At 45.7% G+C, this 17,319-nt stretch overlaps 1 protein-coding gene across 2 annotated transcripts in view; it reads right to left on the reverse strand.

Moving 5' to 3' along the window:
- Positions 1-348: 348 nt before the first annotated feature.
- C2CD2 (C2 calcium dependent domain containing 2) overlaps positions 349-17,319 on the reverse strand; it is an 83,324-nt gene continuing 66,353 nt past the window's right edge. For both annotated transcript variants that reach the window (XM_063956684.1, XM_063956685.1), the window contains exons 14-15: positions 16,214-16,493; positions 349-3,134 (exon numbers count right to left, since the gene is read on the reverse strand). In XM_063956684.1, coding sequence (XP_063812754.1) covers positions 2,905-3,134; positions 16,214-16,493 — 510 coding nt within the window. In that variant the 3' untranslated portion in view covers positions 349-2,904. The remainder of the gene's footprint in view (positions 3,135-16,213; positions 16,494-17,319) is intronic.

Genomic DNA, 17,319 nt, shown 5'->3' on the forward strand with positions numbered 1-17,319 from the left:
CATGTGGTACAGAAGCCATTTTAAAGTGCAGGCAGTAAGGGTGAAGGTCTGTAGCCCAATGTACAGTACAGGGTGATCTGATCTTTCTCCGTTTAATACCTTAATGAATTGACTTAGAATAGTTCACAGTAGACCATTAGCGCATGGCTTATTGAGGTTGCTGTAAAATTCTAAAGTAGAATAATCCAATGACTACAGGCAAGATTTCCTCAACAAAAAAATAATAATAATGATTGATAGAGATTATATATATATATATATATATATATATATATATATATATATATATTTATTTATGTGCATCTATTTGATCTTTAGAAGACTTCTGAAGTCATTAAATGTCAAAAGTAGAGCAACACATTTTTATTTTATCAATCTAATTAAAAGAACTATAGCGACAAATGAAAGAAATCAATATAGATTATTTGGACTGATGCACCTTTAGATTACGTTCATTTGTGGACTTGCCTGCATACTCCTACAGCTTTTACTAGATGTAATGCGTTCATTTGGTATAGTAGGCAGTTATTTATATCTATTATTCTGTGATATAACACAGCCTGCTTTATATACAAGGCAGAGAGCACAGCTGTGTGTTCTATCCCAGGACAATGAGTATAATATAAACCAGACTGACAAATAATACATGGCTGAAAAGCACAGAAAGAAGCCAGTGATGCATTTTAGTAAAGGTGTCAGGAGGCCAATACCTAGCCACAAACAGACATAAGGCTCATTTACTTGAGTGATGCAACCACATACAGGTAGGTAGGTAGGTGTGTTTGTGTGTCCTATTTAACCTGACTTGTATTAGCTGCTGTTGTTTGCAATATAGGAAATAACATGGTGCATATGACAGAACATGTGCTGTAACCATAGTAACTGCAGCAGCTCAGCTATACCAACGTAAGCTGAATGGAAGTGCTGAGCGCATCTTTTAAAAGCCAATGTGTTTCCTAGGAGATTCAGGTGGACATGTACTAAGCAGTGATAATAGTGCAGAAGTGAGCCAGTGGAGAAGTTGGTCATGGCAACCAATCAGCTGCTTTATCTAATTTTATAGTATGCAAATTCTAAATGTTACTTCAATGCTGATTGGTTCTTCGCCACTGGCTCACTTCTCCACAGTTTTCACTGCTTCATGAATAGACCCCTAAGAAACGGCGTCGCCCAATCACTGCTCGGTGTCACCAGCACAGCACTGTAATATGGACATGTGACCCAGCCTGAGACAGGAGTCTCCCAAATAAAATGTGTGATGTTATCCTGCATGCCTGGTTGCTATGGGTTACAGCACAATCTGCATTTTCTTGATTATAATAAAATATTACAGCATGGAAAGAAATGCTCTTCAGAGTAACATTCTGAGAGAATTTATAATAATTACTTTTAAAATGGCAAATTTTCCTTGTCCTATGTGGTGTATGGTTAGCACCATCGTAACCAAATGCGGTCAATTACACGTGGCTTTGTGGAGAGCTGCACCAAGAGAATTGAACAACCTGATGGCTGCCATTTTGGTTAAAGACCTGTGTTATAAAGACATGCATTTATAAATACCCACGTATAGGAAAATGTTTTTAGCAGGTGGTCAAGTAAATTATAGTTTGCACAGAGCATTATTTCCAGACATTTCATTTTCAAGCGCAAATTTGCATTAAACTAGAGCGACCAATCAGAGAAAAGCTTTCATCTGCCTAGTGCACATTGGACAAATGAAAGCAAAGGTCTTATTGCTTTGCTATGTTTAAGTGCAATCTTGCACTAAAGCGCAATGTTAATAAATAACCATCTTTAGAGTCTCATCAGCTGCAGCTCCGCAAGAACCAAGTACACCAACAGCAAAAAAACAAAATCAAAAACAGAACACGGTGACTATGAGAAATGTAAAAACATTGTTCCTCCTACCGGGGGTTTGCATATTTTATTTCAAGGGTGCGCCCCCTTTACTTGTCCATAAAATATATATATTTTTCTATACATATATAAAGCGCTATTTCTCAGGAAAAAAAAGGTTGTTGTGTATTCAGTAAGGCTAAACATGAAAGCGGATCCATATTTTGATTTAAGATGCTATAGCTCTCTCTATATATCCTAATATATACATATATTTAGTACATTGTTTTTTTTCCTTTCACATTTTAAACGCTTATGGCCCAGAGGCATTATTATGTATCACTTGTTGAACGGACACGAGCGCGAACAGCGCAAGACCGCAATACTGCGTAAATCTATAGATAAAGCTCTCTGTGCCTAATAGGTCATTAGTGTTCAGGATGGACCGCCACTACACAACTGCATCCATTACAGGGATGAATGGCTCTGTGCCGCATTCATAGGGACCGGCTCTCCACACCAGGGGTTACTGGCGGTAACGCCGGACCGCAATTCATGTATTGCTATTAAACTGTGCTAATAGGCCAACCATCCATGCAGATCTCAGAGGCCCGTGCCAAAAAGCAAACACACTTCCTATGTTTTACAATGTACCCGTCCCTACACACACACTTCTGCGGCAGCCATTTTGTGGACCGAGAACATTGTTCATGAGGAGGCGGCTGGCCTATCGATTCACTACAAACCAGTGACTTCATAGTGAATGGATATGCTGGACCCTTGGTGCAGTCCACAAGACGGCAGCCTCCATTTTGCACCTCAGTGTCGTCACAGCTTAGTAGTGAACGGAGGCTGCCTCAAATGTGCGTCGGCGACGGGCACAATTTAACAGACTCCTAAAATGTCACAGTGTTGAGCTAGAAGAGCAAAAAAAAGACAGTTTTTATAATTTCACTTGAGTTCATGAGGGATAAAATCGATAGGCCGCTACTCTGGCCCCGCCATGTTCCATACAGGGGTTTCCTCATGCACAAGCGCCTGTCCCGTCCAGTCTCGGGCCTGGCCCGGTCATTCATTCTCCGACTCGGGAGGCTTGCTCAGCAGTTTATTTTTGTTTTTAGTTTTTAAGAGGCGCTTCCTGTTCAGCAGCCGGGACAGCGTCGCACCCTTCTTGCGAGGCTCTGCCGACTCAGATTCTCTCAAGTAAACCAGGTCGTTGTGAGACTGGCTCATGGTGGGGTCTTTTTGCTGGTGCCTTCGCCGGAAAAATAGCTTTGCTCCTTTGCGTAAAAATCCACCTGCAGAGAATGGGAGGTTAGTCTCAGAGGAATAATGGTACATTGGTATTACAAAGCCTATTGTCTCCACCATTTATTTGCAAGAGCTCACAAGACGCTGCAGCACAAGACAGCGGGAACCAATTGACTAGGAGCCAGTGGCATCACTAAAGCGTGAAACAGATGCACTGCTTGCTCACTAATATTTGTTTAGCACACCAAGGGGGGAGATTTATCAAACTTTGGAGACAAATAAAGTGGGAGGAGATCAAGTACCAGCCAATCAGCTCCTAACTGTCATGTTACAAGCTGTGTTTGAAAATGACAAGAACTGATTGGTTGGTACTTTGGGGTCTATTCATGAAGCAGTGAAAAGAGTGGAGAAGTGAGCCACGGCAACCAATCAGCTGCTCTGTATAATTTTATAGTATGCAAATTATAAATGTTACATCAATGCTTATTGGTCGCCGTGGGCAACTTCTCCACCGGCTCACTTCTCCACACTTTTCACAGCTTCATAAATAAACCCCTTTATCTACCTCCAAGCTTTGACCATTCTCCCCCAATCATCTCCTGTCATTTTTCAAACGCAGTCTGTAAATTGACAGAAGCTAATTGGTTGGTACTTTCTCTCTCTCCAAGCACCCCCCCCCCCCCCAAAAAAAGTAATAATAAGAATTTACTTACCGATAATTCTATTTCTCGGAGTCCGTAGTGGATGCTGGGGTTCCTGAAAGGACCATGGGGAATAGCGGCTCCGCAGGAGACAGGGCACAAAAAAGTAAAGCTTTTACCAGATCAGGTGGTGTGCACTGGCTCCTCCCCCTATGACCCTCCTCCAGACTCCAGTTAGGTACTGTGCCCGGACGAGCGTACACAATAAGGGAGGCAATTTGAATCCCGGGTAAGACTCATACCAGCCACACCAATCACACCGTACAACTTGTGATCTAAACCCAGTTAACAGTATGATAACAGAAAGAGCCTCTTAAAGATGGCTCCTTAACAATATAACCCGAATTTGTTAACAATAACTATGTACAGTATTGCAGATAATCCGCACTTGGGATGGGCGCCCAGCATCCACTACGGACTCCGAGAAATAGAATTATCGGTAAGTAAATTCTTATTTTCTCTATCGTCCTAAGTGGATGCTGGGGTTCCTGAAAGGACCATGGGGATTATACCAAAGCTCCCAAACGGGCGGGAGAGTGCGGATGACTCTGCAGCACCGAATGAGAGAATTCCAAGTCCTCTTTTGCCAGGGTATCAAATTTGTAGAATTTTACAAACGTGTTTTCCCCCGACCACGTAGCTGCTCGGCAGAATTGTAATGCCGAGACCCCTCGGGCAGCCGCCCAAGATGAGCCCACCTTCCTTGTGGAATGGGCCTTAACAGATTTAGGCTGTGGCAGGCCTGCCACAGAATGAGCAAGTTGAATTGTGTTACAAATCCAACGAGCAATCGTCTGCTTAGAAGCAGGGGCACCCAACTTGTTGGGTGCATATAGTATCAACAGCGAGTCAGATTTTCTGACTTCAGCCGTCCTTGAAATGTATATTTTTAAGGCTCTGACAACGTCCAACAACTTGGAGTCCTCCAAGTCGCCAGTGGCCGCAGGCACCACAATAGGTTGGTTCAGGTGAAACGCTGATACCACCTTAGGGAGAAAATGCGGACGAGTCCTCAGTTCTGCCCTATCCGAATGGAAGATTAGATAAGGGCTTTTATAAGATAAAGCCGCCAATTCAGATACTCTCCTGGCGGAAGCCAGGGCCAGTAACATAGTCACTTTCCATGTGAGATATTTAAAATCCACCTTTTTCAATGGTTCAAACCAATGGGATTTGAGGAAATCTAAAACTACATTTAGATCCCACGGTGCCACCGGAGGCACCACAGGAGGCTGTATATGCAGTACTCCTTTAACAAAAGTCTGTACCTCAGGAACTGAGGCCAATTCTTTTTGGAAGAATATTGACAGGGCCGAAATTTGAACCTTAATAGATCTCAATTTGAGACCCCTAGACAATCCTGATTGTAGGAAATGTAGGAAACGACCCAGTTGAAATTCCTCCGTCGGAACACTCCGATCCTCGCACCACGCGACATATTTTCGCCAAATGCGGTGATAATGTTTCGCGGTGACTTCCTTCCTTGCCTTAATCAAGGTAGGAATGACTTCTTCTGGAATGCCTTTCCCTTTTAGGATCTGGCGTTCAACCGCCATGCCGTCAAACGCAGCCGCGGTAAGTCTTGAAAGAGACAGGGACCCTGTTGTAGCAGGTCCCTTCTCAGAAGTAGAGGGCACGGGTCGTCCGTGACCAACTCTTGAAGTTCCGGGTACCAAGTCCTTCTTGGCCAATCCGGAGCCACTAGTATTTCTTACTCCTCCTCACCGTATAATCTTCAATACCTTTGGTATGAGAGGCAGAGGAGGAAACACATATACTGATTTGTACACCCAAGGTGTTACCAGTGCGTCCACAGCTATTGCCTGTGGATCTCTTGACCTGGCGCAATACTTGTCCAGTTTCTTGTTGAGGCGAGACGCCATCATGTCTACCATTGGTCTTTCCCAACAGTTTATTAGCATGTGGAAGACTTCTGGATGAAGACCCCCCTCTCCCGGGTGTATATCGTGTCTGCTGAGGAAGTCTGCTTCCCAGTTGTCCACGCCCGGGAAGAACACTGCTGACAGTGCTATTACGTGATTCTCCGCCCAGCGAAGAATCTTGGCAGCTTCTGCCATTGCACTCCTGCTTCTTGTGCCGCCCTGTCTGTTTACATGGGCGACCGCCGTGATGTTGTCCGACTGAATCAACACCGGTTTTCCTTGCAGGAGTGGTTCCGCCTGGCTTAGAGCATTTTAGATTGCTCTTAGTACCAGAATGTTTATGTGAATAGACTTTTCCAAGTTCGTCCATACCCCCTGGAAGTTTCTTCCTTGTGTGACTGCTCCCCAACCTCTCAGGCTGGCGTCCGTGGTCACCAGGATCAAATCCTGTATGCCGAATCTGCGGCCCTCCAATAGATGAGCCTTTTGCAACCACCACAGAAGATATACCCTTGTCCTTGGCGACAGGGTTATTCGCAGGTGCATCTGAGGATGCGACCCTGACCATTTGTCCAACAGATCCCTTTGGAAAATTCTTGCATGGAATCTGCCGAATGGAATTGCTTCGTAAAAAGCCACCATTTTTCCCAGGACTCTTGTGCATTGATGTACAGACACCTTTCCTGGTTTTAGGAGGTTCCTGACAGGTCGGATAACTCCTTGGCTTTTTCCTCGGGAAGAAAAACCTTTTTCTGAACCGTGTCCAGAATCATCCCTAGGAACAGCAGACGTATCGTCGGAAAACAGCTGCGATTCTTGGAATATTTAGAATCCAGTCGTGCCGTCGAAGAACTACTTTAGATAGTGCTCTTCCGACCTCCAACTGTTCTCTGGAACTTGCCCTTTTTAGGTCGTGCAAGTAAGGGATAATTTAGATGCCTTTTCTTTGAAGAAACATCTTTTCGGCCATTACCTTGGTAAAAAGGCCCGGGGTGCCGTGGATAATTCAAACGGCATCGTCTGAAACTGATATTGACAGTTCTGTACCACGAACCAGAGGTACCCTTGATGAGAAGGACAAATTTTGGACATGGAGGTAATCCTTGATGTCCAGGGACACCATATAGTCCCCTTTTTTCCGGTTCGCTATCACTGCTCTGAGTGACTTTATCTCGATTTGAACCTTTTATGTAAGTGTTCAAAACATTTTAGATTTAGACTATGTGTCACCAAGCCGTCTGGCTTCAGTACCACAATATAGTGTGGAAAAATAATACCCTTTTCCTTGTCGTAGGAGGGGTACTTTGATTATCACCTGCTGGATATACAGCTTGTGAATTGTTTCCAATGCTGCCTCCCTGTCGGAGGGAGCCGTTGGTAAAGCAGACTTCAGGAAGCTGCGAGGAGAAGATGTCTCGACTCTCCAATCTTTACCCCTGGGATAATACTCGTACGATCTAGGGGTCAACTTGCGAGTGATCCCACTGCGCCCTGAGACTCTTGAGACTACCCCCCCACCTTGAGTCCGCTTGCACGGCCCCAGCGTCATGCTGAGGACTTGGCAGACGCGGTGGAGGGCTTCTTTTCCTGGGAAAGGGCTGCCTGCTGCAGTCTACTTCCCTTACCTCTATGTCTGGGCAGATATGACTGGCCTTTTGCCTGCATGCCCTCATGGGAAAGGAAAGATTGAGGCTGAAAAGACGGTGTCTTTTTTAGCTGAGATGTAACTTGGGGTAAAAAAGGTTGGATTTCCCAGCTGTTGCTGTGGTCCCCAGGTCCGATGGACCGACCCCCAAATAACTCCTTCCCTTTATACAGCAATACTTCCATCTGCCGTATGGGATCTGTATCACCTGACCACTGTCGTGTCCCTGACATCTTCTGGGAGATATGGACAACGCACTTATCTTGATGCCAGAGAGCAAATATCCCTCTGTGCATCTCACATACATATATATAGAATGCATCCTATTAAATGCTCTACATGAATAAAATATTTTCAGTCAGGGAATCCGACCAAGCCAACCCAGCACTGCATCTCCAGGCTGATGGCGATCGCTGGTCGCAGTATAACCACCGTATGTGTGTATATACTTTTTAGGATATTTTTCCAGCTTCCTATCAGCTGGCTCCTTGAGGGCGGCCGTATCTGGAGACGGTAACGCCACTTGATAAGCGTGTGAGCGCCTTATCACCCTAAGGGGTGTTTCCCAACGTACCCTAATTTCTGGCGGGAAAGGGTATAACGCCAATATTTGCTATCGGGGTAACCCTACGCATCATCACACACTTCATTTTATTTTATCTGATTCAGGAAAAACTACAGGTAGTTTTTTCACTCCCACATAATACCCTTTCTTGTGGTACTTGTAGTATCAGAAACACGTAACACCTCCTTCATTGCCCTTAACGTGTGGCCCTAATGAGAAATACGTTTGTTTATTCACCGTCGACACTGTATTCAGTGTCCGTGTCGACCGACTGAGGTAAATGGGCGTTTTTTAAAACCCCTGACGGTGTTTCTGAGACGCCTGGACCGGTCCTAATAGATTGTCGGCCGTCTCATGTCGTCAACCGACCTTGCAGCGTGTTGACATTCTCACGTAATTCTCTAAATAAGCCATCCATTCCGGTGTCGACTCCCTAGAGAGTGACATCACCATTACAGGCAATTTCTCCGCCTCCTCACCAACATCGTCCTCATACATGTCGACACACACGTACCGACACACAGCACACACACCGGGAATGCTCTGACAGAGGACAGGACCCACTAGCCCTTTGGGGAGACAGAGGGAGAGTCTGCCAGCACACACCAAAAACGCTATAATTATATAGGGACAACCTTATATAAGTGTTTCTCCCTTATAGCATCTTTTATATATATACAATATCGCCAAAATCAGTGCCCCCCCTCTCTGTTTTAACCCTGTTTCTGTAGTGCAGTGCAGGGGAGAGCCTGGGAGCCTTCTCTCCAGCTTTTCTGTGAGAGAAAATGGCGCTGTGTGCTGAGGAGATAGGCCCCGCCCCTTTTTCGGCGGCCTCGTCTCCCGCTATTTTTGAAGTTAGGCAGGGGTTAAATATCTCCATATAGCCTCTGTGGGCTATATGTGAGGTATTTTTTGCCTCTAATAAGGTTTTTATTTGCCTCTCAGAGCGCCCCCCCCAGCGCTCTGCACCCTCAGTGACTGTTGTGTGAAGTGTGCTGAGAGGAAAATGGCGCACAGCTGCAGTGCTGTGCGCTACCTTTATGAAGACTCAGGAGTCTTCAGCCGCCGATTTTGGACCTCTTCTCTCTTCAGCGTCTGCAAGGGGGCCGGCGGCGCGGCTCCGGTGACCATCCAGGCTGTACCTGTGATCGTCCCTCTGGAGCTAGTGTCCAGTAGCCAAGCAGCAAATCCACTCTGCACGCAGGTGAGTTCACTACTTCTCCCCTAAGTCCCTCGTTGCAGTGATCCTGTTGCCAGCAGGACTCACTGTAAAGTAAAAAACCTAAGCTAAACTTTCTCTAAGCAGCTCTTTAGGAGAGCCACCTAGATTGCACCCTTCTCGTTCGGGCACAAAATCTAACTGGAGTCTGGAGGAGGGTCATAGGGGGAGGAGCCAGTGCACACCACCTGATCTGGTAAAAGCTTTACTTTTTTGTGCCCTGTCTCCTGCGGAGCCGCTATTCCCCATGGTCCTTTCAGGAACCCCAGCATCCACTTAGGACGATAGAGAAAGAATATTGCTGATGTCACCCACTCCTAGTAATTTTTTTGGCTGCATTACAAAATTACGCCGTCACCTATGCATATCGGTTAAATACTCGTACCAGTTACCATTTACAGTCAAAACTACAAGCTGCTGTATATAAGAGAGATACAGACACGTAGACACATATGGAGGTCAGTAGCATTGTCGCAAGCACGATCTGGACTTGTTGTAACAGAGGATTAGTGAATTCCGTCATCTTATCCCATGGTGTGCGACCTCTACGTATACATTTATGAAGATTACAAAGTCTATTTGCATTTTGCATCAACCTGTGCTAGAATGCAGTGACAACGAGGTCACATTGACACACTCTCAGGATTATTAGATCACTTATAAAATAAGGACGGTCTCCACTTTTGTAGGCTTCATAACACTGTCATAATAACAGTCTAATAAATATATCTGGTATAACAGACTCTTATATATAGATATGAGAAAGGTCAGTGGCCCCAGGACAATACAGCCAGCTAATATCATTACCTAACACCATGCAAGAATTACAACCAACCCAACACATACAGTACAGACAGCATACAATAATATACACTACTATAATCTATGTTCTAACCCATTACTACAACCTACTGTATGTACCATCTAGCGTCTAGTACACGAATACACTGAATAGATCGGTATACAAATCAAATGTCATCTTTCAATATTACAATATGCATTAGACCCAGTGAACGTTATTACCCAATTGGCTGTTGAAGTTTATAGCACAAACTGATGTGCCCTCATAATCTAAAGCAGGGGTGAGCCCTCCAGCTATTGTAGAACTACACATGCCAGCACGCCCTGCCACAGGTTCGCTATTTTGCCAAGCTAAAAACTGCAGCAGGGCATGCTGGGATGTGTAGTTCAACAGCAGCTGGAGGGACGCTTATTGGCCACCCCTGATCTAGAGTATAAGCAAAGAAATCCAAACATCTCACATTAAGGAGTCACAAGCTAGTACAATAGCGATCAGGCATGCAATACTGATTACAGACAGCAGGTGGCGATGACATAAAGCTGCACAGCACGTGCAGTGCACCTTCTGTATGGCGGTTTTCAGGAACTCCCCCATACAGCTGTACAGGCACGTGTACAGACAATAATAGAAGCAAATACTGGGTAATAAAATAATAAAGACAGATGTTGAAGCCCTTTCCCAAGTTCCGGCAGCTGCTGTTAGTGTCAGTCAGTGGCTGTCCTTTGGCATAAGTATGTGGGTTGGGTTTATTATGATTTGGAATATGACAAATTCAGATCACAATACTGGGGACCAGAGGGAGAAGATAAAGGCCGTACAACCCAGGCCAGGCTGCCCAGCACTGGGGTCAATCATTTGGGAAGGGGCTAATGCTGCTAGGGCAGTGCTAGTTAGCTGGGCACGTGGCAGTGTCTCGCAGGAGTATACACACCTCATATACAACAGAACTGGAGGCTATACATCTGACTGGTTGCCATTAGTTGTATCACATACCTGACAGGTTAATATTGGCTACAGTACATACATACCTGACTGGCCGCTAAGGGTCACTGCACACACAGGTTGCTATGGGTTACAGCACATATATACCTCTAACTGGCTGCTATGGGTCACTGCACATACATGTTGCTATGGGTTACAGCACATATATATCTCTAACTGGCTGCTATGGGTCACTGCACATACCAGACGGGTTGTTATGGGCTACAGCACATACAAACCCGACTGGCTGCTAAGGGTCACTGCAAATACATGTTGCTATGGGTTATAGCACATATATACCTCTAACTGGCTGCTATGGGTCACTGCACATACCAGACAGGTTGTTATGGGCTACAGCACATACAAACCCGACTGGCTCCTAAGGGTCACTGCAAATACACGTTGCTATGGGTTACAGCACATATATACCTCTAACTGGCTGCTATGGGTCACTGCACATACCTGACTGGTTGCTATGGACTACAGCTCTAACATACCTGACTGCCTGCTAAGGGTTACAGCACATATATACCTAACTGGCTGCTATGGGTCAGTGCACATACTTGACAAGTTGCTATGGGCTATAACTCATGAATGCCTGACCGGCTGCTAAGGGTCACTGCACATACAGGTTGCTATGTGTTACAGCACACACCTGACTGGTTGCTATGGGCTACAGCACATATCTTACTAGTTGGCAATTGTGAACATACAATGAAGTTGGAAATCCATCCACTTACTTTGTAAGCAATTAATTGGAGTTGGTGAAAAGATCCTCTTAAGGTAACAGAACAAATGGCAAGAGAGACGATAGAGAGAAAGGAACACGTAAATGATGGATGAGAGATGAGCGGACAGACATTTACATTTCACGTTACAGCGCCTCCTACAGGTCAGAACCGGCCACTTATTTCCCTGTCTTTGTTTTCCGCTAATAAACCTCTCGGACATATATTTCTATATGACGGCTTATCTGAGCGCTGCCGGCTGTGACCAGAACCAGCTCGTGTAACAGTGAAAATGAGAATGGAGCATGCAGCTGTCAATCCTATTTTTTGCCCCAACACTTTCCACAGCAACCTGCGGTTAAAGCAGAGAGAGAAAATGACTGTCGGCGAGCCGCCCCGTGCCTCACACACAGAATACAGGACATCTAACGCTAAGCCAAGAAATACAGCATATGTTCCATTCTACAGAGTGTAAGTAGGAGACAAAGAGCACGGCAGGGTAACGGGGTACTCCAAACAATTATACATAGATACATCATAGATTCTCTGATCTAGCCCTCAAGTACCCCCAACAGGTCATGTTTTCAGGATGTCTATCTGTGGAAACAGATGCGATTATCACTGATCCAGCAAAATAGATCAACTCATCTGTGCATGATTAAAGAGATGCAGAAAACATGACCTGCTGGGGGTACTTGAGAACTGGAGCTGGGAACCACTGATCTAAATGGATTTCTATTCCCAATTTTATCATTGGCAGTTTTTATTTGTCCCCATTTAAGCTTGTTTTTGGGATTAGTTGATCTACTACAAGGGATGTCCCCCAAATATTATTTCTCATTTGTTATATTTGTGGGTGTGAGTCTGTAGCAGTCTTCCGATCTCTAGTTACTGTGACTTCAGCCAGCCCCCAACCGCCAACAATAGAATAGTGGTTCCCAAACTCCGTCCTCAAGGCACCCTAACAGTCCAGGTTTTAAGGATATCCATGCTTAAGCAGAGGTGACTTTACGAGTAACCTCAGTCAGTTTGATTATACCATATTTGCAGAAGTATGGCTATCCTTATAAACCTGGACTGTTAGGCTGCCTTGAGGACCGAGGCATTGATGTATCCACTTTTCCACTCTTTTCACTGCTTGAAACATCAACCCTTATGTTTAGGAATCCCTCGAAAAGAATTTTGATTTTTAGTAGCCATAGTAGCCATGGCATCTGTCAGCCATGACAGGGTCACAACGCGAGACAGGTTCCTGCAGGAGACAAGAACCTAAATATTTACAGTCCTGCCCCCAGACCTCTGGATTACCCCTGAGTGCTAGGCAGCCTTCCCACTATATGTATGGGGCATATGGGGAGGGATGGGAAAGGGACATATGGGGAAGGGGGGAGGGAAGGGAAAAGGGACCCATGGGGAGGGAAGGGAAAGGGACTCAATGGGAGGGAAGGGAAAGGGACTCATGGGGAGGGAAGGGGACTCATGGGGAGGGAAGGGAAAGGGACCCATAGGGAGGGAAAAGAAAGGGACCTATGGGGAGGGAGGGGAGAGGAGCATATGGGGATGAAAGGGACATATGGGGAGTGAGGGGAGAGGGATGTATGAGGAGGAAAGGGAAAGGGATGTATGGGGAGGAAAAGGAAATATGGGGAGGGAAAAGAAAGGGACCCATGGGGAGGGAGGGGAGAGGAGCATACGGGGAGGGAGGGGAAAGGGACATACGGGGAGGGAGGGGAAAGGGACATACGGGGAGGGAGGGAGGGGAAAGGGACATACGGGGAGGGAGGGAGGGGAAAGGGACATACGGGGAGGGAGGGGAAAGGGACATACGGGGAGGGAGGGAGGGGAAAGGGACATACGGGGAGGGAGGGGAAAGGGACATACGGGGAGGGAGGGGAAAGGGACATACGGGGAGGGAGGGGAAAGGGACATACGGGGAGGGAGGGGAAAGGGACATACGGGGAGGGAGGGGAAAGGGACATACGGGGAGGGAGGGAGGGGAAAGGGACATACGGGGAGGGAGGGGAAAGGGACATACGGGGAGGGAGGGAGGGGAAAGGGACATACGGGGAGGGAGGGAGGAGAAAGGGACATACGGGGAGGGAGGGAGGGAGGGGAAAGGGACATACGGGGAGGGAGGGGAAAGGGACATACGGGGAGGAAGGGAGGGGAAAGGAACATACGGGGAGGAAGGGAGGGGAAAGGGACACACGGGGGGGGGGGGCGTGGAGGGGAAAGGGAAAGGGACACACAGGGGGGGGAGGAGGGGAAAGGGACACACAGGGGGGGGATGGAGGGGAAAGGGACACACAGGGGGGGGATGGAGGGGAAAGGTACACACGGGGAGGGAGGGGAAAGGGACACACGGGGAGGGAGGGGAAAGGGACACACGGGGAGGGAGGGGAAAGGGACGGAAAGGGACACACGGGGAGGGAGGGGGAAAGGGACACACGGGGAGGGAGGGGAAAGGGACACACGGGGAGGGAGGGGAAAGGGACACACGGGGAGGGAGGGAGGCTCAACGGAATTGTACAAAGGTGAAAAATCACTAACATTTCTCCAAGCTGATATAATAAGATTTGTGGGTTGTGGTTACATTAATGCTACAGGGTTGTGATCCCACATGCAGACTAGTAACATGCAGCTAATGATGTTCTGTCTAGGAATATCTGCGTGCCAAGCCATGCAGCACAGTCCCACCCCGCATGCTCCAGTGAGTATGTTAGAGGCACGGCCCGGATTAGGTCACACAGAATATACGATAACGGTCACGGACTACCTTAGTCTGATCGCTCAGAAACAACAGCCACAGATTTTAAATACCTAATTTTAGATATAAACAAAGGCGTCATTTTACCAGAGAAACTGAAAACAAAAAATGAATTTTCTCGTCAATTAAAATTTGTAAAAAATAAAAATAAAAGAAACTTTCTACCCAAAAGGAACAGATGCAGATGAAAATAAATAAATTGAAAGTAAACCCCAGAGGCAGAAGTGATGAAAAAAACAAATTGGATTATATTAGAAACACTTTTAGGAGTCTATTAATTATCCCTTAATTTCCACAAAAGTAGGTGAAAATTACAATGTTTACCTACTTTTGTAGAAATGATATAACAGGGCCATTCATTACAAAGGTAATACAGGAGACATCACGGATACGGCTATAAAACATGCTGTAATGATCAGGAGGTGTTTAATGATAATATATTATAAAGTATATATTAAAATAATGTTCTTTCTAATAAGATTTATAATATAGAGCCATTCTGCCAAACCCATCCTGAGGTCTGGCCCAAACCATGGCCAGACACTCAGACCTTGGAGAGAGGTAAAGTGGACAGAGATAAAGTACCAGCCAATCAGCAACTACCTTGTATGTTACAGGCCGTGTTTGAAAAATGACAGTTAGGAGCGGATTGGCTGGTACAAGGGATTGAGGAGAAAAAAACTGCAAATTGAAGAATCCGTGGAACTTCGTCCACTGTACCTTCCCGACTGAGGCACAGAAAAATACTGAAGTCTCTATGGGAGTATGGAGGGGATGGACAGTTACGAATTTAAATATTTAAATATGTGCCTATCCCGGCTACGCCCCGACCATATCCCCAAGAGTACTCCAGTGACCCCTAGTGGATGAAAAAGAAATGACAGTTAGGAGCTGATTGTCTGTTACTTTATCTCCGTCCACTTTATCTCTCTTCAAGGCTCATTACATAGACCCCTTATTTAGTCTTCTTGGTGTGTTTGTGACCGTATGTAATGTTAATAATGTGTTGCTATTTTTTAGATAATCGACAATTGATAATCATAGAAAAAATAGGAGCCTATTTATCAAACGGATTCTGTCCATGAAACATGTGGAAATCGTGACTCCTGCGTGTTTACAGATCGCCCGCTTTCCAGTCACCAGCACTTGCAGCAGCCACCCCCATTGTCTGCTCTGGTGACAGAGCTACGGAGCTGTTTAACAAGCTCCGTAAGCAAACGCCATCTTTTGTTGGCCTTAGTTCACTGCTCACTATGAGGGAAGTCCGGCTGGATAGTGATCTTCCAATTGGCACCTTGGGCACCCACCTGGGATTGTCTAATGGTAATGCTGTCATTGCAATCGACAATTAGATTCCACCAGCATACCCTAAGGTTATCCCTGTGGATACCTATATGGACCCTGAAGAAGAAATCAGCCTATCAATTCACGAAATGACATCACTGAGGAACAACATATGGTTAATGCCTTACGGACATCATGACTTCCTTGAGAATAAGCAGCCTGCACTCTCAGTAACATTGGTTCAGGCCACAAAGCGCACTTTAAAAGGATCCAGCATCAAACGGGTTAAAATAAAACAAACACAACCACTAGGAGTTTACAAAATGTAAACATCACAATTTAACTTTGGAGATTTTCTAAGACTAAAGTCTAACAGCCCCGTCACTGGCTGGGGGCCCAGGGCGACGCGTTATCAGCTCATTTGTCTGGTGATAATTAGATGGCGTTTTGTGCTGATGAGAGGTATCAGATTCTTACTACATGGTACATTAGCTTCAGCTCGTTATAAATAATTACTGCTCAACACAGCAGGTGCAGCGCCAAGCACAGACCTTTAGATTTCCTCACGCTCCCTGTTTCGGAGATACTTAGGTTACTAACGGATACAGCCTCCGAGTCCGGGCCCTCCACGCCGTTACCAGTCCACTCCCCCAGCTGGCTGCCTTGTTCCCAGGCATCCTGCAGCTCGTCATCGGAGCTCACAGCGGCTGCTGCCGGGAGGCATTTCTCATCCGCCGTCTTCATGGTGACATCGTTACTGCTCGTTGTGATGTCCATAGAGGCTGCGTAATCCATCATGGTTGTAGCCTCGTCGTCCTGAGTAAGCAGAGTCTGGGGGAAAAACAGGAGCGTTGTGTTTTAGACATGGGCTCAGTAACCGGTATTGTTTCCCTACAGGAACGGAACGTTGTATCATTCACATATAAACTGGTATTTCCATACTTGGGCGGCTGCCCGTGTTGGGGCATTACTAAGCATACACATTTAACGTGACAGGGGCAAAGGTTTACTGTCTTTAATCAGTGCTTCAACAATAACATTTCAGGTTCTTTTATTTTCTTATTTTGGGGGAGATTTATTAAACCTTTCAAATAGGACAAGTGCAGTTGTTGCCAGTGGCAACCGGAGTCTAACACTCATTTATCGAAAACATTCTATAAAATTATTGCAGGAATGATTGGTGGCTACGGCAACATACCCTCTTTAGAAGGTTTCATAATCCCCACCCCCCCACTTATTGTTCTTGAACTACTATTACTATTTTCTAATTACTATTATTTTTATCAGTCATCCCCTAGTACATCTCCTTCTCTCACACTGTGATACTATCATTCCGCTTATGGATGTTAAATGCAGTGCAATCTAATTGCCTCAATTAATTTGTTCAGGAAAAAGTTCAGCGAAACGCGCGTCTACAAAAGATTCTTCACCCAGACGCCAGTAAATCCTCTTCTACATTTAGTATAGATCAGGGGAGCGATGGATGTTGCAGGAAATATTCTGCTTGGTGATACTTAGAGACGAACGTACCAGTAATTACACCGTCCTCTCCACCAATCCATCTAGTCATGCACTATGGTCCTGCAGTCTCTCTCCTAATTCATGGCCACTATTATATAGGTGATTATACAGTACCTACTGACAGGCTACCAAAGAG

The sequence above is a fragment of the Pseudophryne corroboree genome, chromosome 2, assembly GCF_028390025.1.
Source record: "Pseudophryne corroboree isolate aPseCor3 chromosome 2, aPseCor3.hap2, whole genome shotgun sequence".
In the NCBI taxonomy this organism is placed as follows: Eukaryota; Metazoa; Chordata; class Amphibia; order Anura; family Myobatrachidae; genus Pseudophryne; species Pseudophryne corroboree.